This window comes from Saccopteryx leptura, chromosome 10 (assembly GCF_036850995.1).
Source record: "Saccopteryx leptura isolate mSacLep1 chromosome 10, mSacLep1_pri_phased_curated, whole genome shotgun sequence".
Taxonomy (NCBI): Eukaryota; Metazoa; Chordata; class Mammalia; order Chiroptera; family Emballonuridae; genus Saccopteryx; species Saccopteryx leptura.
Window position 1 is genome coordinate 61,406,701 of NC_089512.1, and position 26,529 is coordinate 61,433,229.

At 38.3% G+C, this 26,529-nt stretch overlaps 1 protein-coding gene across 4 annotated transcripts in view; it reads right to left on the bottom strand.

Annotated features, from left to right (window-relative positions):
• Window positions 1-26,529, bottom strand: part of TASOR (transcription activation suppressor) — a 72,587-nt gene that overhangs the window by 9,076 nt on the left and 36,982 nt on the right. For 2 of the 4 annotated variants that reach the window (XM_066351696.1, XM_066351698.1), the window contains exons 12-18: window positions 18,341-18,413; window positions 17,899-17,967; window positions 16,264-16,962; window positions 11,693-12,090; window positions 9,003-9,144; window positions 7,418-7,477; window positions 2,569-3,380 (exon numbers count right to left, since the gene is read on the bottom strand). In XM_066351696.1, the coding sequence (XP_066207793.1) occupies window positions 2,569-3,380; window positions 7,418-7,477; window positions 9,003-9,144; window positions 11,693-12,090; window positions 16,264-16,962; window positions 17,899-17,967; window positions 18,341-18,413 (2,253 nt within the window). Of the gene's footprint in view, window positions 1-2,568; window positions 3,504-7,417; window positions 7,478-9,002; window positions 9,145-11,692; window positions 12,091-16,263; window positions 16,963-17,898; window positions 17,968-18,340; window positions 18,414-26,529 lie in introns of all 4 variants that reach the window. The other 2 variants (XM_066351695.1, XM_066351697.1) reach the window with 1 other exon arrangement.

Genomic DNA, 26,529 nt, shown 5'->3' on the forward strand with positions numbered 1-26,529 from the left:
GGAGATCATGTTCATCATTTCACAGACACAGGAGGAGATTTTCTCAAGGTTGGCACAGCTGGTTAGATAAGCATCAATCTAAACCCAGCTTGCCTTACAGTCCACTCCACTGATCTTTCAGAGCTGCCTACAGTGTCACACCCAAAGAGGCTGTTTCTGTGTAGCCCCAAACTAAAGCAGCACCTACTATATCGTTTCGTTTTGATCTAACTGTAAAGCTCCTGGGCTAATCTCAGAATAGCTTACAGTCATGTAATGAAAAGGTAAATTACTGTTTTGTCAGGCCTGCTTATAATTTGTCTTTTTACATTAAGAAACTTTAGGAGTTCATTTTAAATAAGACAGTTTAACTCATACAATAACAAATCAGTTTGACTCCAAAAATATTTAGAAAGCTTAAGATTTTATTCAAGTTTTTATTCTTTGAAACATTTTTGCTAGAAATCTTCCAATGATATTGATTAAAAGAATTAAAGTTTTGATCTGACTTCCTATCAGATTTGTAAAATACAGAGCATTTTTTCTAAACAATAGAAACATGGTTTTATGCCAGAATGAATTAAAAGCACTGTTAATAAGTAAATGTATTTCCTATATGTTATAATCTATAAGTTAAAAAATGTGGTGGTGGGAGGTGGAGTAATGCTGAGCACACTGGGACCTGTGCCCAACCTATTTTCACACCTAGCCCAACATGCAGCAATGCCCCAGAGTACACATATTGCTGGGAGGTTGGAAAAAATCGAGAAGCTCTATGTTCAATCATACAAGGCAAAATGCAACCAGAGAATTCCTAAGAAACCACAGGGAATTAAAAGGTACACTGAGCACTCTGCCTCCTTCATTTCCATGCTCATCTGTTCTCACAGGCACATCACATGAAACATGCGGACATCAACAAGAGATCCCCAAACTGACAAAGGCTCAGGACCCACTAGCAGCATGGAGTTTCTGGACCACTCTGGGCTTATAAGCTACTTATAGTTTCTTCTGCTTCCTCTTACAAAAAAATCAGAAACTTACCATGTTAATTACATAAGTGGGAACAGGCATTTATTTTTATTTTTTAATTTTATTTTTCTGAAGTTAGAAGAGGTGAGGCAGTCAGACTCCCACATGCGCCTGACCAGGATCCACTCCTCATGCCCACCAGGGGGCGATACTCTGCCATCTGGGGCATTGCTCCACTGCAACCAGAGCCACTCTAGTGCCTGAGGTGGAGGCCATGGAGCCATCCTCAGTGCCCGGGTCAACCTTGCTCCAATGGAGCCTTGGCTGTGGGAGGGAAAGAGAGAGAGAGGAAGGAGAGGGGGAAGGGTGGAGAAGCAGATGGGCGCTTCTCCTGTGTGCCCTGACTGGGAATCGAACCCAGGACTTCCACACACTGGGCCAACACTCTGCCGCTGAGCCAACCGGCCAGGGCCTAAGCAGCATTTATTTTTAAAGCTAAGACATTCCCTTTAAGGAATTAAAATCCTAATTTAGTGAATACTAATTGGTTAATATTAAACCCATAAAACTGTTTGGATGTATTATAATAATTTATATACCTACTATAAATTTTGTAGATCTGTCTATACCTATATACACATACAAATACATGGTGTTGTTTTGGTTTTTTAATGAGAAGTGGGGAGGCCAAGACAAACTCCTGCATGCGCCCCAACCGGCAAGCCCCCTACTGGGCAATGCTCTCCCTATCTGGGGCCACTGCTCTGTTGCTTGGCAACTGAGTTATTTTGGCGCCTGAGGCAAGGCCACAGAGCCATCCTTAGTGCTGGGGGCCAACTTGCTCAAACCGTTTGAAACATGGCTGCGGATGGAAAGAGAGAGAGAGAGAGAGAGAGGAGAGAAAGAGAAAGAGAAAGAGAGAGAGAGAGAGAGAGAGAGAGAAAGAGAGAGAGAGAGGGGAAGGGTGGAGAAGCAGATGGTCACTTCTGTGTGCCCTGACCAGGAATGGAATCCAGGACTTCCACATTCCAGGCCAATACTCTGCCAGTAAGCCAAATAGCCAGGGCTCATATTTTTCTTTTTTAACCAAAAACACTGTCTACTCTGTAGTTTCAGCAGTGAAGAATCTTTCATGATTGGGGGGAGTCTTTCAGGATCACATAATTTTTTTTAATCAGTAAAGACTCTAGGGAAACCTGACATGACCAGGTGTCTAGAAACACCAAAATATATTATCACTAGGTTATTCCTGGATAGTTTTATTTTTCTACTTGATTAATAAACCCATGAGGTAAACACTGACAACTTCCTTTATTCCTCTGAATCTTTCCCTCCCCCACTCCATTAAAAACCCAAGTATAAGACATTTTAAATCTCTGAATCAACAGTTTAAAGGTATCTGCAGAATGTAACAATGGTCTTTAAAAACAAAACTATAAAACAAGATTCTAAATTCTAAGATATTTACATGACAGATTTTCAAATTAGTCGAACTCAGTCTTTTATTCTACTCTGCATTAAATTATGAAAATATATTTAAAAATAAAAAATATTTTTATAGAGGTCAGACCCAACCCAAGTTTATACAGCATGACTAATACCTTCTCATTTAATTACCTTTATTTCTTTACAGAGCACACTCTCTTCTTCTTCATGAATATAAAATTTCACAGTATTTTTCTGGACATCTTTCATGATTTTAACCAAACTGTTAAATACTTCAGGTTCTAACTTGCTTATAAAATTTGAAAGAGCTGGTTGGGCAGAAATGTTTACATCACTGGGTGATTTTGTTGTTTCTTTTTCTTCTGGTTCCTGAGCAGTATCATCAGGTACAGTATGATCAGAAGTCACCATTAGCTCCATGGCATAGTGTGTCTGGTTCACATCTACTTCAGTTAAACCCAAAGTTGAAGAATGCTGCTCATTAGAGTTGGTGTCTTTCAAAGTATCACAACAAAGGGGTTCAAGGAGGTGTTTACTGTTGAAGTCACTCGAGGAATCTGGTATGACATGTCTTCCTAGAGGGTTCAATGTTATTTTAGTACCAGAACCACCATTAGGACTGACTGGTGGCAAATCCCCACCCTTGGCTGATGCTTTGATAATAATAGTATTTAGTTTCTCATGCAAGCCATCTACAAACTCCTGTATGCCAGCTTTGGAAGTCTTAGAATATATAAACTCAGAAAGTCGTTTCATCTTCTCTTGTGTTGAAAAGATAGGCGTGGAAATTCTACTGACATATGAAACGTTCTTTTGCTTCAAAATCTCTTCTATCTTCCTAGAAAAGAGGTTGTATTCTCCTAACACTGTCCTCTCTGTGGTGTCGCTCACTGCAGGCGGTTCTGCTGCTGGCACACACTGCTCCTCCACTGTCACCACCTGACCTGTCAACATGTCATCCTCAGTGGTGACCTTTAGTGTGTCTGTAAATGGAGAGGATGGAAACTGGTAATCAGAACTTCTCTGTCTACTTATTACCCGGGGGTCGTTAGGAAAGGCGTCCTGCGTTGGCAGATACACCAGTTGTTCTTCTGGTGATTTCATACCTATATAGGAAGAGTTTATTATTATAAGAGCAACTAAAAGAAAATAACATTTGAAAAGAAATTTATAAATAAGAAAAAAACATCAGATCAAGTATGTCTTTAGAACTAATTATGCATTAGAAGGTAGAAAAAAATCTCAAATAATGTGAACAAGACCAGTTTGGCATCAATACAAATTAAGTAATTTGTTTATTTCTGCTTCCCTACTTTTCTGACTTTAACATACATTTTAATCACAATAGTCAGTTGCAACAACTTGCTTAACCCCTATATTCTTTGCCAAGTAATGTCTTCTATAGTAATACAGCCTTATGAAAATTTTGAGTGTAAGGTAACTGGAAGAACACCAAACTGAAATGACATGGGAATAATTGCCAAGTTAAGAGCTGCATTCACCATGTAGGATAATTAATTGTATCTGTTTTCAGACTGACTCACATATATGGCATTGCTTAGAGGATTTCCTACAATGTTAGGGATTTCAATTTATCAGGGGAAAAAAAGGCTCAATAATACAGGAAAGAACATATTTCAAAGCTACATTAAGAATAACATTTTTGACAGTGCTTTCCTAAGTATTTTTATTTTGTTTCAAAACAATTCCAAGAGAGATCACAATAGCCAATACCCCATTTGAGTAAAAGAGGTCATTCTGCTAGTTGATGCTAACAGAACTATTTAACTTTTGACTCTTGACAATTAGTTCAATCCATAAGATAATTCCTTCCCTATCCACATATACTAAATTTAAATACAATAGTTTTGAAATTACATTCCAAAATAGGTACCTTAAATACCTTTTAAATAAAAACAACAAGGGAGCCTGACCAGGCGGTGGTATAGTGGATAGAGTGTCAGACTGTGATGCGGAGGACCCGGGTTCGAGACCCTGAGGTCTCCAACTTGAGCGCAGGCTCATCTGGTTAGAGCAAAAGCTCACCAGCTTGGACCCAAGGTCGCTGGCTTGAGCAAGAGGTTACTCAGTCTGCTGTAGCCTCACGGTCAAGGCACATATGAGAAAGCATTCAATGAACAACTAAAGTGTCGCAATGCGCAAAGAAAAACTAATGATTGATGCTTCTCATCTCTCCGTTCCTGTCTGTCTGTCCCTGTCTATCCCTCTCACTGACTCTCTCTCTCTGTCTCTGTAAAAAAAAGTAAATAAAAATAAATAAAAAAATTAAAAAAAAAAAACAAAAAAAGGGGGAAAATATGCTTAAAATTTGTGATCTTTGCCTAGATCAATATTACACAATCTTATCCTTTAAAAAATTAGTAATTTTTCTTATAGCAACATTCCATCACAAATTGCTATTCTAGTATATGAAATGGTACCTCTAAATCAGAAAGTCCAGGTATTAGTTTTTAAAACTACAGTACTTTAAAGATATTGTAGATTCCCTATTCGCCCAGCTATAGCAACATGCGTGCTTTTTCACAAAATTGTTTTGATTTTCCCCACACTCACACTTTCTAAATGTTTAGCCTCAGCAGCAGTCAGCTTGTGACACTTCTCTACCAGCCCTAGTGGTTACCATGAACCACTGTAACCATTAAGTACCGCAGAGGTACCAGTCAGCAGAAGACCACAGCAGGTCTGTAGGTGGAAGAGAAGGGGAGCAGAATATCCACCATGGTAAAAATTACAAGTGTATGAACTGATAAATCAGAAAAGTAAAGTTCCATAAAATAATTCAGGAATACTGAATACCCTTCTTAAATTTCAATATGGGGTTTAGTACACATATAAAATGTTTGGGCTAAGAGCAGAAGACTTTTTGAAGTATTTTTATACTTCTTGAATTATATACCATGTCAAATGTCTGATTTGTTTAAATAAAAAATATTTTACATTGTATCTCAAAACAACTGGGTTGAGGATGGCCACCTGTAATTTAAAAACTTCTGAGTCATTTATTATTTTAAATGAAATACTTGCTCCCCAAATTTTTAGGTATAGTTCAGACCAGTAAATTTATTCCTGAAGTGCTATGAATAAAGGAAATTTTTAAAAGATGGAATATAACTTAAATCCACTTGAGGAACTCTTTATAATAAAAAACTAAACTAAATACATTTTTAAAATGCACATGATCACTACCTAATTATTTTGCACAAATTTCACTATGATTTTTTTTTTTTTGTATTTTTTCTGAAGCTGGAAACTGGGAGAGACAGTCAGACAGACTCCCGCATGCGCCTGACCGGGATCCACCTGGCACGCCCACCAAGGGCGATGCTCTGCCCACCAGGGGGTGATGCTCTGCCCCTCCGGGGCGTTGCTCTGCTGCAACCAGAGTCACTCTAGCGCCTGGGGCAGAGGCCAAGGAGCCATCCCCAGCGCCCGGGCCATCTTTGCTCCAATGGAGCCTTGGCTGTGGGAGGGGAAGAGAGAGACAGAGAGGAAGGGGGGGGGGGTGGAGAAGCAGATGGGCGCTTCTCCTATGTGCCCTGGCCGGGAATTGAACCCGGGTCCCCCGCACGCCAGGCTGACGCTCTACCGCTGAGCCAACTGGCCAGGGCCTTCACTATGATTTTTATTAGTAGACTGACTTTATTATTTAAAAAATGTCTTCAATGATAAATGATTTACAAGAAATACATGTCGATACCCATAATGCATGTTTTCTACTGCCATTCAAGCACTGGAGTACTTTTACATGAAAAGGAGTAATGAGTTTTCTAAAGGCAACATCATTCAAATATCTGTACTTTCAATCACAAAATATGAAAATGGTAGGACAAATAGGAGGACTCTAAATGTTGATGGAGCATTTTGAAATATAAACAAGATATCTGCTGCTCATAATGAGAAAGAATTACTGATAGCTGCAAAACACAGGTGTATCCGAGACGTAATGTTGAGTGAAAGATCCAAAAACAAGAGGACATGTAGGTTCCATTTATCTTAAATTCAAAAACAGGTAAAAGTGATCTATGGTGAAAAAAGCAGATTCAGTGGCTACTATCAGAGGTAGGGAGATTACTGACTAGCAAGATGCAGAAGAAACCTTGGGTGCTGGGAATGTTCTACATGTGGATTTGGTTGGTGTCCCATAAATGTGTACATATGTAAGAATTCTTTAAGCTGTACATTAGAGATTTGTGCACTTTCTCTACATCACTGCTCCTTGCTTTAAAAATTCATCATCTCCTAGGAGACAATAGCTTTTTCAAGAAAATCTTTAAGTCTTTTTAATTTCTAAAAGAGAAGGATAACTGTAAAGACCTACTAAAATTCAAGTCATTTATACTGTTCCCTTAAAAACAAACAAAAAACCCCAAAAGATTTCTGAAAGAGTAAGATTAACAAATGGCTCACCACCAAACTCTAAACAAGAAAACAATGTCTAGGACCATGCAGGGATGCTGAACTGATTAAGCTCAGACAAAAGACTCTCTATCAGGCACCCACTGCACCTAGCTAATCATTAGGATCTATAAATGTTTCCTAGTCTCTGATTTACATAATCTGCAGAAATTAGCATTACAATTAGAAGTAGAATTGGGTAAAAAAAAAATTCAAGATTAGGAATAATGTACCTAAAAGGTAAATGGCCTCATCTTCAAGTATTTCTTTAAATTTAAGAGAAACTTGAAGACTACTTCACATAGAATATCTAGAATATCCTATAGAAATAGATTAAGAAAAATATTCTGGTCTCCCCAAGTTATCATATCAGACAGAACTGACAGTAGGCAAAGAAAACATAATCTCTATGAATACAGTGACTCTTTTAATATATTCTTTATATAATATTTTATATCAATTACTTAATGATATAAAATACAAATGTATTATCCAAATTTTCTGTAACAGAACTTAAACTGATGCCCTACTGATAGAAGGCCAGAATGGCAAGTACAAATTCTGAAGGGCACAGTGGGAGCAAAAGAAAAGCAAGCCTTCTCACCTGGTGTTTCTTTCTCACCATGTTTCCCCAGCTGGTCTTCTGGACTTCTTGCATTCCCTCCTGATGGAAAGCATCCATTAGATTGGTAGACTTTTTAGAGATTGGTGATACCTATTAAGCACCTTTCAGACAACCCCAAATGCTAACAAATCCAAGTATTCCTTCTTTTGCCTAAAATAATCCTAAGGGTCATTCAGAAATGGGAAGTTGCTTCCCTTTCTATTCAGGTGATATCAACACCTCGATGCTGTGTCTTCAAATGGCTCTGAACATCAACTATGAAGGTATTTAAATAAGGAATGGTTAGGATAATCATCTTGTACTAATTACTTCCTTATTCTATTTCTCCAAACTCAAGCTGACATCTACAGCTCCTGAGGGAAAACCAGATTCTCTACACAGGGGTCGGGGCAACTTTTTGGCTGAGAGAGCCATGAATGCCACATATTTTAAAATGTAATTCTGTGAGAGCCATACAACGACCCGTGTACGTTACATGTTATCCAATAAAAATTTGGTGTTGTCCTGGAGGACAGCTGTGATTAGCTCCAGCCACCCGCAACCATGAACATGAGCGGTAGGAAATGAATAGATTATAATACATGAGAATGTTTTATATTTTTAATGTTTTTTTTATTCAAGATTTGTCTGCGAGCCAGATGCAACTATCAAAAGAGCCACATCTGGCTCACGAGCCATAGCTTCCCAACCCCTGCTCTACACTATCACATCTAGGCCTCTTTCCCTCTCTGATAAGATACTAAGTAGAGAATGGTGCTGAAGACCATGGAAATTCTTCACCTCAGAGGTCTCAATAGCTTCTAGGTCACAAGTCTACTTTTTTAGGAAAAAGTTGTTTTTTCTTTTTAAAGGTTAAATAAAAGTCTAGAAATGAAAAAGATGTGCCTTAGAAATCTTTCCAAAAATGCTTAGCTAACAAAGATGAATAAGAACTTAAAATATTAAAAGTGTGTATATGTGTATATATGTATTTACACAGAGAAATCAAATACTAAAAAAATGATCTTTCAAAATTGCTAACTATTCTAACCCCATGGTTCAATAATTTTTCTAGGACGTTTGCATTTGATCATTTCAGGACATTCTCCACAATAATCCAATTTCTCTAAGATAATCCAATATTAAGCAATCAAATTTCTTCCAAATAAGTGAGCTTCAATATGACCACTTCTTAGATGCTTGTTATAATAAAGCTTATAACTTAAGCAGATAGTATTTACTGGCTGTCCAAAGACCATCATTTCATCTCTGTGGCCACCACACCTCATTAGAATCTCAAATTTCTGCCAACAATTTTCATTGGGAAGTTTGCATGCTAAACTCCATAGAGAATGTTTTAAATTCTGATTTTTAGGGTTTTTTGCAGATAGTTGCTGAAGCTGAGCAAAAACAGCAACACTCAATGTGAACATTATTACTGCTCAAAATAAGACACTAAAGATGTCCGAGCCAAGTAAGATAAAGCACCTATTGACCCCAGAGTGGACTCCAGAAAAGATGAAACCTTTCAGGAAACTGGTCCCTAAAATCAAGCAAACCTAATTTCCAGGACACTTGTTCTTACCTGTAATTGGAATCAGTTTCCAATGTATTTCAGTCTCTTCAATATTATTTGACTTGGACTGTTTATGGAATCCATGTTCAATGGGTACAGTGGGACATAAACTGCAATCTTCAAAATTATTCATGCTGATTAAATTTGTATCCTAAAAATTAGAGGACATAGTCAACAGCTTTCTTTTCTTTTCTTTTCATTAATTTTTAATGTCAAGAACAAACAACTATTTTTTTCACAGCAAATTCACAAGCTTCAATCTAAACATTAAAACTTAGTAAAATCAACATGGCAGAGTTGTAACACACAATCCTCAAATCATAATATTTTCCTTCAAAACATAATTTGACATTGATTTAACGCAGAGGCTGATAATCTTTTTTGGTAAAGCACCAAGTATTTTAGGATTTGCGAGCCACATACTCAGATATTCAGCTCTGTCGCTGTAGTGTAAAAGGAGCCATCAGCAATACCTAAGCAAATGGGCATGCCTGGATTCCAATAAAACTTTAATTACAAACACAGGCAGTGGGCTGGGTTTGGCCTATGCACCCATCAACCCAATTTAGATCATTAAATATGTTAGAAAATGTTAATAACATAAAGCACTGAGAACAGTGCCTACTTTACATGCCTTCCCCAGTGAGCCTCTTGCCATCATCCTCCCCCTAAAGTAAATATTCAAAAACTACATGGACAAAACCTGGGGACATGTATATAACTTTTATTCAAAGGCAGGGAAGAGAAAATAAAAGAAAGAGTAAATACAAAATAAGCCCTTAGGAACACACTGCCATCCTGATATTGCAGCCACTTCTTGGTGGAAGATAAAGAAAGCTACTTCTCAGCTACCCAGATCAGTACTCTAAACATATCATAAACAAACAGGACACCCTGTCAAACAAGACTGAGTGTCACTTCAGTGGTAATTCTAAAGGCCGAGCACTTTCCATTCCTATTTGTATGAGAAATACAAAGCACATACCTAACCTTGTTTCTAACAGTATTACAGACATTAGTCACCTTATCTCCTTCACCTGTGGGTTATGAAACGTCCAGCAGAAAGCCAGTGTTTTGAGAATTCTATCTTATTATGAAATGATAACAAGTGGGCAAATTAACTCCCAATAAGCCATTTCTGAAAAACAGATTGTCTAGCCTTAATTTTATCACAACGGGTAAATCATAAACCTATTAAGCAGGAAGAAAAACAATTACTTCTATACTTATCTCTTTGTAAAAAGGAGTAACTTAGAAATACTATCCTGGAGCGTGACCAAGAGGTGGGGCAGTGGATAGCACATCAGCCTGGGACATAGAGGACCCAAGTTCGAAAATTTGAGGTCCTTGGCCCAAGCATGGGTTCAGCAGCTTGAGCGCAGACTCAGCAGCTTGAGCGCAGGCTCACCAGCTTAATTAAAAGGTCGCGCCCTGGCCGGTTGGCTCAGCGGTAGAGCGTCGGCCTAGCGTGCAGAGGACCCGGGTTCGATTCCCGGCCAGGGCACACAGGAGAAGCGCCCATTTTGCTTCTCCACCCCTCCGCCGCGCCTTCCTCTCTGTCTCTCTCTTCCCCTCCCGCAGCCAAGGCTCCATTGGAGCAAAGATGGCCCGGGCGCTGGGGATGGCTCCTTGGCCTCTGCCTCAGGCGCTAGAGTGGCTCTGGTCGCAACATGGCGACGCCCAGGATGGGCAGAGCATCGCCCCCTGGTGGGCAGAGCATCGCCTCTGGTGGGTGTGCCTCTAGTGGGTGTGCCGGGTGGATCCCGGTCGGCGCATGCGGGAGTCTGTCTGACTGTCTCTCCCTGTTTCTAGCTTCAGAAAAATGCAAAAAAAAAAAAAAAAAAAAAAGAAAGAAAAAAAAAAAATTAAAAGGTCGCTGGCTTGAGCATGGGATCATAGACATGACCCCATGGTTGCTGGCTTGAGCCCAAAGGTTACTGGCTTAAAGCCCAAGGTCACTGCCTTGAGCAAGGGGTCACTTGCTCTGCTGGAGCCTCCAGTCCAAGGGACATATGAGAAAACAATCAATGAACAAATAAGGTGCCACAATAAAGAATTTTACTTTTATTTATTTATTTTTTGTATTTTTCTGAAGCTGGAAACGGGGAGACAGACAGACTCCCGCATGCGCCCGACCGGGATCCACCCGGCACGCCCACCAGGGGGCGACGCTCTGCCCACCAGGGAGCGATGCTCTGCCCCTCCAGGGCGTCGCTCTGTTGCGACCAGAGCCACTCTAGTGCCTGGGGCAGAGGCCAAGGAGCCATCCCCAGTGCCCGGGCCATCTTTGCTCCAATGGAGCCTCGGCTGCGGGAGGGGAAGAGAGAGACAGAGAGGAAGGAGAGGGGGAGGGGTGGAGAAGCAGATGGGTGCCTCTCCTGTCTGCCCTGGCCGGGAATCGAACCCGGGACTTCTGCACGCCAGGCCGATGCTCCACCACTGAGCCAACCAGCCAGGGCCGGCACAATAAAGAATTGATGCTTCTTTCTCATCTTTCTCCCTTCCTGTCTGTCTGTCTGTCCCTAATTGTCCCTCTCTCCTGCAAAAAAAGATTAAGAAAAAAAAAAGAAGAAATACTATCCTGGAAGCTTTTGCTGAAATGCGTATTTTATTTCTTTTTAAAAGAAAAAAAACTCATTGAAGCACATCCCCTCTTTTACACATACATTCACAAAAGCAAACAAAAGATATATGCTTACTTCCTTCAAATGTAGTTTATGGTCAGTGCCTACTTCACTGGTAGAAAGATCAACAGAATACTTTACAGATGATGAATCAGCTTCTGACAATGGGCTCCGAGTATCCCTAAAATGTGCATTTTCAATTTTTGCACAAGTAGGCTGCTCATATTTTTTCTTATCCAGGTCAGAGTTCAATTCATATTCATGCTTTTGCCTCAGCTCTTCATAGGCATCATCACTGCTCAATCCTAAGGCCTTGTTGACTGTGTCTGTCAAGGATGCATCAGAATGGCGTGCATTTGCTAGTGTTTCTGATAGCCAATTAAACAGCCTATGGATGTCAGCAACCCTAGAGTTAGAGGTGTCCTGCTGTTGCTGTCTCAAATCAGCATCATGTCCGGCAGGCTTTGGAGACTCTGAAGGGAAAAGAAAGAAGTCATCTCTTAAAGTTGAGTTTGGAAGGCTAGCATAAAAATTTAAACATCAAATATAACTAAAAATTATCATAAAACATTTATGGGCAGGAACTCAATCACACCACTGGCTTAGATTTTACATGGACATCTATCACTTACTTTATAAGTGACTGGTTCTGAACCTTTGCACACAAGTCAAAATTCCCATTAAATGAGAATTTATTTATACAATTTGAAAAATCTATTAAAGGAGAAATGAGCTCAAACATCAAGTTGGTAACATCGATGATTATATATATATATATATATATATATATATATATATATATATTTATAACTTTAATCATTACCTTAAAATCTACCACCAAAATCCCAAATTCAACCAGGTGCTTGACAACAGATAAAATATCTGTTATTTTGCAAAATATTGAGAAGATATGCAGATTATATTAAAATCTACTAAAAATAAAAAGAACATATGACAATTTGAATTCTATCTCCTTTATAGTTATTACGATTTATTCTTAAGATACTGTCTGACATTCTTATCATCTATGCCTTATCTCAACTGCTTAGATTACTGAACTTCATAACAAAGCTTGGAATTTAGAGATATAACACCATCCTGAAGAAATCACTAACCTTGCCCCTAAGGACAGAAAGCACTGTAAAGGAAATATACTAAGACATGGTTCAAAGCAGGCATATATCTAGGTAATCTCCACAATATATTTTAAAACTTGCAGCCTGACTAGGCAGTGGCGCAGTGGATAGAGCGTCAACCTGGGATACTGAGGACCCAGGTTCGAAACCCCAAAGTCACCAGCCTGAGCATGGGCTCATCCGGCTTGAGTGCAGGATAGCCAGCCAGCATGAGTGTGGAATCATAGACATGGTTGCTGGCTTGAGCCCAAAAGTCACTGGCCTGAGCAAGGGTTCACTGACTCAGCTGGAGCCTCCAGGTCAAGGCATGTATGAGAAAGCAATCAATGAACAACTAAACTACTGCAACTACAAGCTGATGCTTCTCATCTCTCTCCCTTCCTGTCTGCCTGTCACTTTCTATCCCTCTCTCTCACTCTTTCTCTCCCTGTCACTAAAAATAAATAAATAAAAATAAAAGCTTGTAAAGGATGTAGACATTCAAAAAGTCATGTGTTTTAATCCCGAAGGAGGGTAATACCTGGGTAGCTATCAGGATTTAAAATTTAGGTAGGTACCACAGCAAAAACAAAACATAAAGGAACAGAGTACAAATGGTATGATTCTAAATTACACATACGATAGAGCAGGCAGAACTAATCAATAGAGACAGAAACCAGATTAGTAGTGGGATGTGATTAGCTACAAATGAGTACAAAGCAACTTATGGACATAATAATGTTTACATTTTGGAGTGGTGGTAACGTAGCTTCAAAACTCCCAAACCAGTGCACTTAAAATGGGCACACTGCATAATCAATCTCAAAAAAGTTGATGTTAAAGGGGGTAGGGAGGATAGGAGGGTGCCTCTTATAAAATGAGTAGGTTCAGCCCTGGCTGGGTGTCTCAGAAGTTAAAGCATCATCCTGGCACACAAAGTCACAGGTTCAATCTCCGGTCAGGGTACATATGAGAAGCAATCAATGAGTGCAAAACCAAACGGAACAACTAAGTGGAACAATGAGTTTATGTTTCTCTTCTTCTCTCTCCCTTCCACCCAGCTTGCTCTTCTCACCATGTCTCAAATCAATGGGAAAAAAAAAGCAGATTCCCCATTAAATCAGTATCAGAGTATTTTAGAAGTTAGAATACAACCTTTAAATCTCTCCTTTCAGAAATCAAAAGTAGTGTGCAAAAATGACTATAAAAAAGAGAAGCCCATAGAAATGCAAATCTGTTCATCGTAGTTCTAGTTTAATTTATTGACCCCTTTGCCCCCACTCCATTTCTTCTTTGGTCTATTATAATTAGCATGGCTTCCCTATCATTTTATTTTTAAAATTTTTAAAAATTTATTCATTTCAGAAAGGAGAGATAGAGAAAGAGTGAGAAAGGGGGGAGGAGCAGGAAGCATCAATTCCTACATGTGCCTTGACAAGTGCAGGGTTTTGAACTGGCGACATCAGAGTTCCAGGTCGACGCTTTATCTGCTGCACCACCACAGGTCAGGCCTCATTTTAATTATTGATAAACCTGATTTTCAGTGCTAGAAAATACAGCCAAGTTTAGGAACAATGCTTTGGAGTCTGTCAGAACTGAGTTCAATCATGATTTATAAACTACTAGCTTTAGATAAAGTTATTTAACTTCTCCGAGATGATTTTTTCATCTGTAAAATAAGTATAATAATGTCTAGCATTCAAGAACTAAATAAGTCCATACATGTGAAACACCTAGCACATAGTAAGTCCATAATTCTCAAGACCCATGTCAACAGTATGAATCTGAAAAAGTCATCTGGTTCACTACACAACAGAAATCCGGCATAAGCTCAAGGATCAGAACAACCAGAAATCTCTTCTGGGGGATATGAATTACAAAGATATGAAGCTTGAGAGAAATTAAAGATGCTTGAAGAAAAAAGAGAGGTAAGGAACTAATCATGACATATGCTGAGAGACAAGAGCCTTCACCAAGAAGCATGTGAAGGAAGAATGGGAAATCTAGCTACTAAGGCTAGACATGGCCATTCAATAACAAAGCCTTGAAAATGAATACAGAAACTGAGATTAATAGCAGATTAGCACAGCAATATTGGTAAAATGTTACTGAAGTGATAGAAGCCAGCAAGGCTACCCAAGTGATAAGAACACAAAGATGAAAATGTTGGGGAAAAAAAATCCCTGAAAAGTTACTGAAAATAGTACTGTCAAATAAAACTTTCTGCAATGATACACATGTTCTCTACCTGTGCTGCTCAACACAGTGGTATAGGTGGTATAACACAGGAAATAAATTTTTGTTTCATATTTATTAATTTAAACTTCCTGCACTATCTAATATGGCAGCCATTTGCCAGCCACATGTTATTTAAGATCTAATTAAGGACAGCAGCAATGGCACAAAATGTAGATCATTACATCAAAAGTCCCTGAATGTAAAGAAACATGTTTCATGCTATGGACTAACAGGGTCAAAATCTTAAAAATCTAGGCCCTGGCCAGTTGGCTCAGTGGTAGAGTGTCAGCCCAGCGTGTGGAAGTCCCGAGTTCGATTCCTGGCCAGGGCACACAGGAGGAGTGCCCACCTACTTCTCCACACTTCCTTCCCCCTCTCCTTTCTCTCTTTCTCTTCCCCTCCCACAGCTGAGGCTCCATTGGAGCAAAGTTGGCCCGGGCACTGAGGATGGCTCCATGGACTCTGCCTCAGGCGTTAGAATGGCTCCTGATGTAAAGGACCATTGCCCCAGATGGGCAGAGCGTCACCCCATAGTGGTTATGCTGAGTGGATCCTGGTCAGGCACAATATGGGAGTCTGTCTCTCTGCCTCCCTGCTTCTCACTTCAAAAAAATACAAAAAAAAAAAAAAACCCAACAAACCTTAAAAATCTAGATTAAAAAGTATTTTATTTGTCATACTGACCCCAATTTAAAAGAAAGGCCTTCCATTTCTTTTCATGTTAACTAAAATAAAAGCAAAGAAAACAAGAAAAAGGCAAACGTATTACTGGACTCCTGGGGTGGAAAATTGTGTACATGTGTCTAAAAGTTTTTATTTTAAAGCTCAGAAGCTTCCTTTCATTAAGCAACCCCCCAATATGCTATGTTGTTCTTTTCTGATTATAAAAACAAAAGGAGTATAAAGGGACAGCAGGTCCAATTAGTAGGATAAAAGCTGAGCATATTTTATTTCCTCACATTAGCCTAAGCTACACAATTCAGAAATCTGATGTGCTAGGGCAGGAGTTGCGAAATATTTTCTGTGAAGGGCCAGACAGTAAATGCTTTAGGCTTCATGGGCCATAGAGTCTTTGTCCCAACTCTGCCATTATAGTGTGAAAGTAGCTATACATACACATAAATAAACAGGCATGGCTGTATTCCAGTACAACTTTCTTTACAAAAACAAAAAACAGGTTGGATTGGCTTTCAGGTTGTTATTTGTAGACCTCCATACTATAAGAAAGGACAAAACTAGTTTACTATATTTTTGGTTGTTTATATACTCCATAAAAGCAATCTGATATATTACCTTCATACAGATGGCAATTTTCAGATAAATTGCTGGTTTTGGCGAGCTTTCTCATATTTTCAGGTAGATCTTCAAGCTTCCTCTTCAAGACAGTTTTGCTTCTCATATCTTCTGAGTCTGAGTCCCCACCCACATTTTTTTTCCTACACTGAATCAAATTAATCAATTCTTTGAATCTATCCTTTTCATAATCCAAAGAGTGAGATGACTTTTGCTTGCCAGATTTAATAGTCTCACCCCTTGAGTTATTTCGTTTTCCAAATTTCTTTTTTGTACCATTCATTTCTTCATGGCCTTCATAATCTGAAAGTTGACTGAGCTGTTGAAGCTTTCTATTGTCTTCAAATAGTTCTTTTAACTTACAAATAGGTAACTGATACATTTCAGGCCGAAAAATATAGGTATGCAAACAATCATCAATATGGGATTTATTTTTTGGAGCTGGATATAAGAATTTTTTATCATCTAATCGTGAATCATATGGAAACATAAAAAACTCTCGTTTACCTGAACCAAAACCTCGCTTAAAAAATTCACTTACATACTTTTCAACACCACAATGAAAATTTACAGTATTTATATTTTTGAATTCCTTTCGACACCGAATCAAAGAAAATTGTAAAAATTGAGTTATTTTTAATACATCTGGCATGCTCTCATGTCTCTCCTGTGGTGTTACATTGGTTGATCCTTTTTGTGCTGTAAAAAAAAATAACCATGTTAGCAATCAAGAAACTAATCAAATACAGATCTACATATTGTCAAAGAAATGTAACAAAATTCTCACAACAGTGAAAAACCAAACTAGAATTTACCCTAATATATAATGTAACATAGAAATACATGAATCACATATTTCTAAGTCCAGGGGACTAAAATAAGCCAATGAGAAACTAAAACAAAGGAAATTATAAAACAGGTTTTTAAAGAGAAAAATACCCACTCATTGATGATATCACTTTCTACTATTCCTAAGCCTTTTAACTTACGGCAAACAAAATAAATGGAGAAATAAAGAAGAAGGGCAAGATCTGAGGCTCCTAGCAAGACAGTCTTACAAAGGATAAAAACGGCATTCCTTCCTTTTATAACAACTTTACATAAATTCTCTATCCATATAAGGAGATATGCAAGTACTGAGTGCTAGAATTGAGAACCTCATTTTCAATCTAACAATAAAATCCATGAGTGGGCACTTTCCTTTAATATAGCATTAAAATTCGTTCTTAAGAAATGGTGAATAGTAAATTTTTTCTACCATCTGTGTCAAAAATTCTTAGTAATTTTGAATTTTTTTCAACCTAGCACACGAAGTACTATATTTATAGTTGCTAAAATTTGAATGTAAAAATGAACTAAGCTAAAAAATTATACCATAATAAAACCCCCCAAAAAGCTATTGTATAACAATTACAATCAACATTAATTTAGTGAAAACACTGATTAAAACCCAAATGTTTCATAGTAAAAAAAAAAAATCATATAATTTGTGTTTTATACTGTTAATAGCTCTTAATATCTCCAGTATTTCCCAAAACATGATGTAAGAAAGATAAAATGCTTAGGGAGTTATCAGTAAATTTTCAATGTAGATAGATAGATATCTATAAAACTGTATTTAGATAGAGAACTTACAGGTAAATATGCTTCTAGATTCTTGAAATAGAAACAAAGCATTCAGGACTCGAGACTTAGTTTGATGTTCTAAACAAAAACAGAAGCCAAAAGAATTAGCAATGTGTTTTTGTTTTTTTTATTTATGATTTTAATTTATTGTGTTTACATAGATTCAAGTGTCCCACCGAATATATCCCCCCCACCCTCATGTTCCCCCCAGCCTTCCCTTTGCCCCCTCCCCCTCAACACTTTCCTCCCGTCCCTCCAGATTTGCTGTCCTATTCTCTATAACGCTGTTACGTATATATAATTTCATTAATCTCTTTCCCTTCTCTGATCCCATCTTCTTTTCCACTTTCCCTCTGGTCCCTTTGATCCTGCCTCTGCCTCTGTTCCGTTCCTCAATGTGTTTTAACTAAAAAATTTAAAAAGAATTATAAAAATTAAAGAGATTACCTACCATAAGGAGAAACCATTTGATAAGGAGAGAGAAGAAAAAGGTATCCTCGATCTCCCAAAGGTTTAACAAGAACCTGCATTTTTAGAAGAGAGAAGTTGAATCTGCTTATTATTACTAACCATAGGCAGACATAGCAGTTTCTGCTATTAAAAAAAATTCTTGATCATCTTTAAGAAAAATATTACTATTTGTTAAAAACTCTTTTCCAACTCTGCTGATTAACAGAATTCTAATAAAATAAAAAATTCCTTAGTTTTCACAATTTAAATGAGAAAACTCCCCCAATTTATTGTGAAACCAACTTGTTGATTTTTCCTTGAAGCTAAAGCACAAAGACCAAACTAAAGACTTCATATATTTTCCTCAGCAATTCAACAGACATATTAATTGTGAAGGCAGTGTGCTGGATGTTGGAAATATAAAACAAGTATGACACAAATGCTGCCTTTAAGGATTCAGGCTATGCCTGACCTGTGGTGGCACTGTGTATAAAGCATTGACTTGGAATGCTGAGGTCACCCGTTTGAAATCCTGGGCTTGCCTGGTCAAGACACAAGCAACAATCAATCAATCAATGATCAACTAAAATAAAACAAAAATAAATTGATACCACCACCCTCCACTCTGTAAAATCAATAAATAAAATCTTTAAAAAAAAAAGTTCAGGCTAATCTCAAATGAAATGTGTTGCTAAAATCTTAATTCTTCACATAGTTAATGAACATCTTTCACATGTAAAGCAATCTGCCTTGCCAGAGATAACTTCAAAAATAAGCAACACAAGATATTTGATCATGAATAATTTATAATTAGTTGTACAGAGTAACACAGAAAATATCAATAATTAGATAAGACATAAATTCTTAAAACTTTTTACAAAGCAACATGAAGAGAAAAAACAGTTCATTTATGATCACAAAAGATACTGAACGTGTACTGGAGGTGAATTTTGAAGAATGGGTACATTGGCCAAGAGCCTGACGTTGTGGAAAGGAAATTTTAATAGAGGTAACATCATAAGCAAAGACTGAGTTATAATATGATAGACAGTTTGCAGGCATTAGAGTACTTATAAAGGGCAAAATGTTAAGTACAGACTAGGACAAATGTATAAGACAAGTCTACAAAGAAAGATACTGGGCTAGACTATAAAAAGACAAGAATGCCAGGTTAGCCAGGAATGCACAGGAGAGTATACCTTTTGAACTGAAATAGAATGTTCCCCTAAAGAAAACCCCATAAAAATCTTAACAGCACTGTGACGAAGGAGAAGAGGCTCCTAAAACTCAGTTAAGAGGCTCCTACTGCAATAGTTCACAGCATTTCTTTTGATTAATGAAAGGGTAAATAAAGGAAGAACTGAGCATGGCAGTCGAACACAAAAGGCTATCTGGGTTGTGAAATAAAATTGTGCTACAAATTCCTATTAAAAAATTCCAACAGGCCTGGCCAGTTGGCTCAGTGGATAGAGTGTCAGCTCGGTATGCAGACGTCCTAGGTTCGATCTATGGTCAGGGCACTCATGAGAAGCAACCACCTACTTCTTTTCCCCTCTTGCAGACAATGGCTAGACTGGTTCGAGTATTGGCTCCAGAAAGGGGTCGCCAGGTGGATCCCAGTCAGGGTGCATATGGGAGTCTATCTTCCCTCCTCTCACTTAAAAGAATAATAATATAATAATAATTCCAATAAACAAAGTTTGTGTAAGAACCAATAACTTAAAGATCTAAAAGTGTCCCTGGCCAGTTGGCTCAGTGGTAGAATGTTGGCCCAGCATGCAGATGTTCCAGGTTCAATTTCCGGTCAGGGCACAGAGGAGAAGCACCCATCTGCTTCTCCATCCCTCCCTCTCTCGCTTCTCTCTCTCTCTTCCCTTTCAGCAGCCATGGCTTGATTGGAGCAAGTTGGCCCTGGGCACTGAGGACTGCTGCATGGCCTCTGCCTTAGGCGCTAAGAAGAGCTTGGTTGCTGAGATATGGAGCAACACCCCAGATGGGCAGAGCATTGCCCCCTAGCAGGCTTGCCAGGTGGATCTCGGTTGGGGCGCATGTGAGGGAGTCTGTCTCTGCCTCCCCTCCTCTCACTGAATTAAAAAAAAAGGTCAAAAGTGACTGTGTTACCAATTTACATTTAAAACATCGTTTGAACAGTCAAAAAGAGGACAATGTACCTGAAAATGTTTCAGACTCAAAATCTTCTAAAATGTTTTATATATCATATCCCTTTTAACATTTTTCCCAACTCCTGGTTGTCAAAACAGAAAGTTGGAAAACACAAATAAGACTTTCATGTTTTGTGGTCATTAAGGAAAAACAATGAGATTCTTTTAACTTTTTATCCACTCCAAATACTAGGTTTGTAAAATACCACACTGGCTTAGTGTCCTCGAAAGAGCCTAAATTCTAAGGGAATCAAAACCCCAAAACACTCAGACAGAGGCCTCAGAAGTAGTATCTGTGGCTTTAGCTCAAATACACAGTTTTAGCCCTCTAGGAAAGGAAACAAACACCTGTGAACTCCACACTCCCGCTGCCTCTATTTACTACACCTTACTGTTTCCTTCCCCTTCAGAAAATAGCATTAACCAGATCTGTGGATTTTTATTACTTCATTTTACTATTTTGACTTTTCAATAATGTTACAAAAATGTAATAAAATGTAAAATATTAAGCTCACAATCTCTTTTTTTTTCTTTTCTTTTTTTTTTTTTTTTTTTTCTTGAGACAGAAAGGGAGAGAGGTGAGAAATATCAACTCATAGTTGTGGCACCTTAGTTGTTCACTCATTGCTTTCTAATATGTGCCTTGACTGGGGGTGGGAGGCTGCTCTAGTCAAGCCAGTGACACCCTTGCTCAAGCCAGTGACCTTTGGGCTCAAGTCAGTAACCATGGGATCATTTCAATGATTCCATGTTCAAGTCAACGACCCCACGTTCAGGAAAGCGACCTCAGGATTTCGAAGCTGGGACCTCAGTGTCCCAGGTTGATGCTCTATCCACTGTGCCACCACTAGTCATGCTAAACTCACAATCTTAAATGACCAACCTTAGTTTAGATAAAATAAGCTACTCTAAGATTCAACAGAAACTACAGAGTCAAACACCCAAGGGATTCAAATTGGAATGATCGGATGTAATGTATAAAACAACAGGTATGAAAAAGTCAAAGAAATAAACAAAACAACTGGCATAATTGAAAACATGTTCACACAAAAACTGGTATACAAATGTTCAGAGAAGTAATATTTGTAATAGCCAAAACATGAAAACAACTGATGAATAAACAAAATGTGTCATTATCCATTCAATGAAATATGAGCCAGCCATAAAAAGGAATGAAGTGCTGATAACATGCTACAACATGGGTGACCCTTTCTTTTTTTTTTTTTTTTTTTAGGGAGAGAGATGAGAAGCATCAACTCATAGTTGTGGCACTTCAATTGTTCATTGATTGCTTCTCATACATGACTTGACCAGGGGGGCTTCAGCTGAACTAGTGACTCCTTGTTCAAAGTAGTGACCGTGGGCTTAAGCCAGCGACCATGGGACATGTTGCTCTCACACACAAGCCAATGACCTCGGGGTTTCGAACTTGGGACCTCAGCATCACAGGTCAATGCTCTATCCACTGTACCACCACTGGTCAGGCAACATGGATGACCCTAAAAAGTATTATGCTAAGTAAAGCAGCCAGGCACTACAGGACACCTAATACACGAGTCCACTAATGTAAGATGTCCAGAACAGAAAATCCATAAAGACACAAGTAGATTAATGATTTCTAGGGACTGGAGGAATAAAGGAATGCAGAATAAATACTTAATGGGTATGTGGCTTCTTTCTGGGGTGATGAAAACACTCTAGAATTAGTGGTAATGGCTGCACAACACTAAAAATCACAGAATTGTACACTTTAAAATGGCTAAGCCTGACTGGTGGCAGCACAATGGATACAGCATTGACCTGGGATGCTGAGGTCCCAAGTCGAAACCCACAGGTAGCCAGCTTGAGCGTGGTGTCACTAGACTGAGCCCAATGGTGGCTTCTTTGAGCAAGGGGTCACTGGCTAGGCTGGAGCCCCCATCCCTGTTAAGGCACATATAAGAAGCAATCAATGAACAACTAAAGCACCACAATTACGAGTTGATGCTTCTCATCTCCCTTTCTCTCTCTCGCTAACAAAATTAATTAAATTAAGTGGCTAAAATAGTGAATCTTATTTTGATAAAAATAATAGCAAGAAATATCAGAATATAATCTTCACCTCCTAGAACAGTGCCTGGCATATAATAGGTACCCAATATGTTTGTTTGTTTAAGAGAGAGACTGAACATTAAGCTGTTCCTGTATGTGCCCTGACCAGGGATCAAACTGGCAACATGTGCTTCCAGAACAACCAAGATGCTCCAACCAACCAAGCTATCCATCCAGGACTCAATTTTATTTACTGATTGATTTTTAGAGAGAAAGAGAAAGGAAGGGAGAAAGAGAGGGGAGGGGAAAGGGAACTATTCACTTGTAATCCCACTTAGCTGTGTGTGTATTTATAGGTTGCTTCCCACGTGTGCCCTGACTGAGGATTGAACCTGCAATCTGAAAGGATTAACAAAAATCCTGCTTAAAAAAAATCAGATCTAAAAAGAGAATCAAATATAACTTCTAGAAATCAAATATATTCTCTGTGAAATCAGAAACTCTAATGAATGGCTTAAATAGCAAACTTGACATAGCTAGACAAAATTTGTAAACTAAGGCAGCTACGATGAAATTACTCAGAATGCAACACAGGGCTCTGGCCTGTTGGCTCACTGGACAGAGTGTCAGTTTGGCGTGCAAAGTCTTGGGTTCGATCCCAGTCAGGACACACAGTAGAAGCAATCATGCTTCTTTTCCACTCCGCCTCCCCCTTCTCTCACACTTCCCCTCTAGTAGCCAGTGGCTTGACTGATTTGAGTGTCAGTCCTGAGTGCTGAGGACAGCTTTGTTGATTCAAACATCGGCCCCAGATAGGGGTTGCTGGGTGGATACAAGTCAGGGCACATGCTGGACTCTATCTATCCTCTTCTCCTCTCACTTAAAAAAAGAATGCAACACAGAGAAATAAGTTGATGGAAAACACAAGAGAAGTTAACAGACATGAAGAACATAAAGAAAAGGCAGGCCTGACATATGATGGTTTGGTCTTAGAAAGGCAGTCTAAATAAATGATGTAGAAGTATAATCAGAGATAATGACTATTATTCTAAAAATGAGAATATAAATCGAGAGATATGAAAAAATATACATATATCAACCTGAATAAATAAGAAATTTACACCTAAATATATTTATTGTAACTGAAAAACACTATAGACAAAGTTTTAAAAAGCAACTGGAGGAAAAAAAAAGATTCTATAAAGGAACAATAATTACACTAAGCATACCTCTCAAAAAAATACTTAGAATCAAATGATAATGAAAAGTCTACATATTAAAACATTTTGAGTGGAATGTCCTGCAATCAAACAAAAAAACCCCACACCCTATTGGAATTTTTAAAAATTGGAATTGTATTAAATCTGTAGATCAAATCTCAGAGAATTATCATCTTCATAATACTGTTTTAACCATAAACAAGATTATCTCTTTACTTCTTTACAGTATTCTTAGGATAGAATTTTATAATTTTCTGAATTACAATATACTTGTTTATTTTTTGTTAGGTTTCTCTATCACAAGGTACCTTATATTTTTGATACTTTTGAAAACAGTATTTTACATTTCAGTACACTTTCCATTGCGTATATAGAAACGTAACTGATGTATATACATCAATTTTGTCAGGTTTATATATGAAATTTGAATGATTTGTTAATTTTTGTACATTCTTTAGGACTGCTATATAGATTTCATTACCTGGGAACAATACTCTTTTGGTGTTTTCTCACTAGTCTTCATGCTTTTTATTTCTTTTTCTTGTATTACTGTGTAATTTATGAGCTGTAGTACAATGCTGAATGAAAGTGGTGATTGTAAACATTGTCTTCTTGATTTTCAAAAGAACACTTCTAACATTGCCCATTAAGTTTGCAGTAGGTTTTTCATAGATACCTTTATCAGTTTAAAAATTTTAATTTTTTTAACCACAGTGGGTTTTGAATTTTATTTAATGTTTTTCTCCCCCTGCATTTATCAAGATAGCCACACGGTGTCCTTTCTTCTAGCATGAGGGTTCTGCAAACTACAACCTGAAAGCCAATCCTGTTTTCTGTTTTTTTGTAAAGAAAGTTATACTAGAATACAGCCATGCCTATTCATTTATGTGTATATACAGCTGCTTTCACACTATAATGGCAGATTTGGGGCAGAAACTCTACGGCCCAAGCCTAAAATATTTACTATCTGGTCCTTTACAGAAAATACTTGGCAATTCCTTCCCTAGCACATCAAATTTCTGAACTAGCTTAGGTTAATGTGAGAAAATTAAAATATGCTCAGCTTTTATCCTAGTAATGGGACCTGTTGTCCCTTTACATTTCTTTCATTTTTATAATCAGAAAGTACAACATAGGCCCTGGCCAGTTGGCTCAGCAGTAGAGCACTGGCCTGGCGTGTGGAAGTCCCGGGTTCGATTCCTGGTCAGGGCACAAAGGATGACCATCTATTTCTCCACCTCTACCCCACCCTTTCTCTCTCTCTCTTTCTCTCCCACAGCCATGGCTCAACTGGAGAGAGTTGGCCTCAGGCGCTGAAACAGCTTGGTTGCCCATCAACAGAGCAGCAGCCCCAGATGGGCAGAGCATTGCCCTACAAGGGGCTTGCCAGGTGGATCCCCAGTCGGGGCGCATGTCTGTCTCTGTGCCTCTGTCTCTCACTTAATTAAAAAAAAAAAAAGTACAACAGAATATTGGGGTGGGGTGTCAGGATGTTGCTTAATAAATGTTCTGAGCTTTGAAATAAAATTTCTTAGACTCATACACATATATTTTTCAACTCCAGGAGTCCAGTAATATGTTTGCCTTTTTCTTTTTTTAATACTATGAGTGATGGTTAATTTTATGTGCCAACTTGACTGGGCCACAGGGTCAAATTTTAGTCTGGGAGTTTGTGAGAGTATTTTTGGATGAGTTTAACATATACATGGATAGACTGAGTAAAGCAGACTGCCCTCCCTACTGTTGGTGAGTCTCATGTAATCAAATGAAGGTATGAATAAAATAAAAGGTTGACTCTCCTGGAGTAAAGAGAAATTCTCCTGCCTACTTGCCTTTGAGTTAGGATATCAGGTTTTTTTCTCCCCGTCTTTGGACTCAAACTGAAATATCAGCTCTCCTGGATCTCTGACACTCAAACTCAGACTGGAACCAGCTATCCTAGGTCTCTACAACTTGCTAAATGCATTTTTGGGGACATTTTACCCTTTCTAACTATGTGTGTGTGTTGGGGACATTTTACCCTCTCTAACTATGTGTGTGTGTGCTGTGTGTAGTGTGTGTGTGTGTGTGTGTGTGTGTGTGTGTGTGTGTGTGTGGTTTTGCTTAAAAAACCTGACTAATATACCATGTTAACTCTCTTGATAAATGGAAGGAAAAAAAAGGTGTTAAATGTTTCATGTAACTCTCTTGATAGAAAAAAAAGTGTGTTAAATGTTCCATGTAACTCTCTTGATAAATGGAAAAAAAAAAGGCATTAAATAAAATTCAAAATTGCCCAGATTGGTTAGAGTATTGTCCCAAAGCACAGAGGCTGATGGTTCAAACCCTCTTTAGGGCACATACAGGAACAGATCAATGTTCCTGTCTCTCTCTCTCTTAAATCAATAAAATAAACATTTTAAAAAATTTAAGAAAACAAATAAAATTCAAAATCCACTGATGGTTAAAAAACACATTTTGCCTGACCAGGTCACGGCACAATAGACAAGACAGTCAACCTGGGATGCGGAGGACCCAGGTTTGAAACCAGCTTGAGCATGGGGCTCATCTGACTTGAGCGCAGGATCGCAAAAATGACCTCATGGTTGCTGGCTTGAGCCCAAAGGTCACTGGCTCAGCTGGAGCTCCCTAGTCAAGGCATATATGAGAAAGCAATCAATGAACTACTGAAGTGCCACAACTATGAGTTGATGGTTCTTATCTCTCTCCCTTCCTATCTGTCTGTCCCTCTCTCTCTTTCACTAAAAAAAATTAAAAAAACAAAACAAAACTGATAA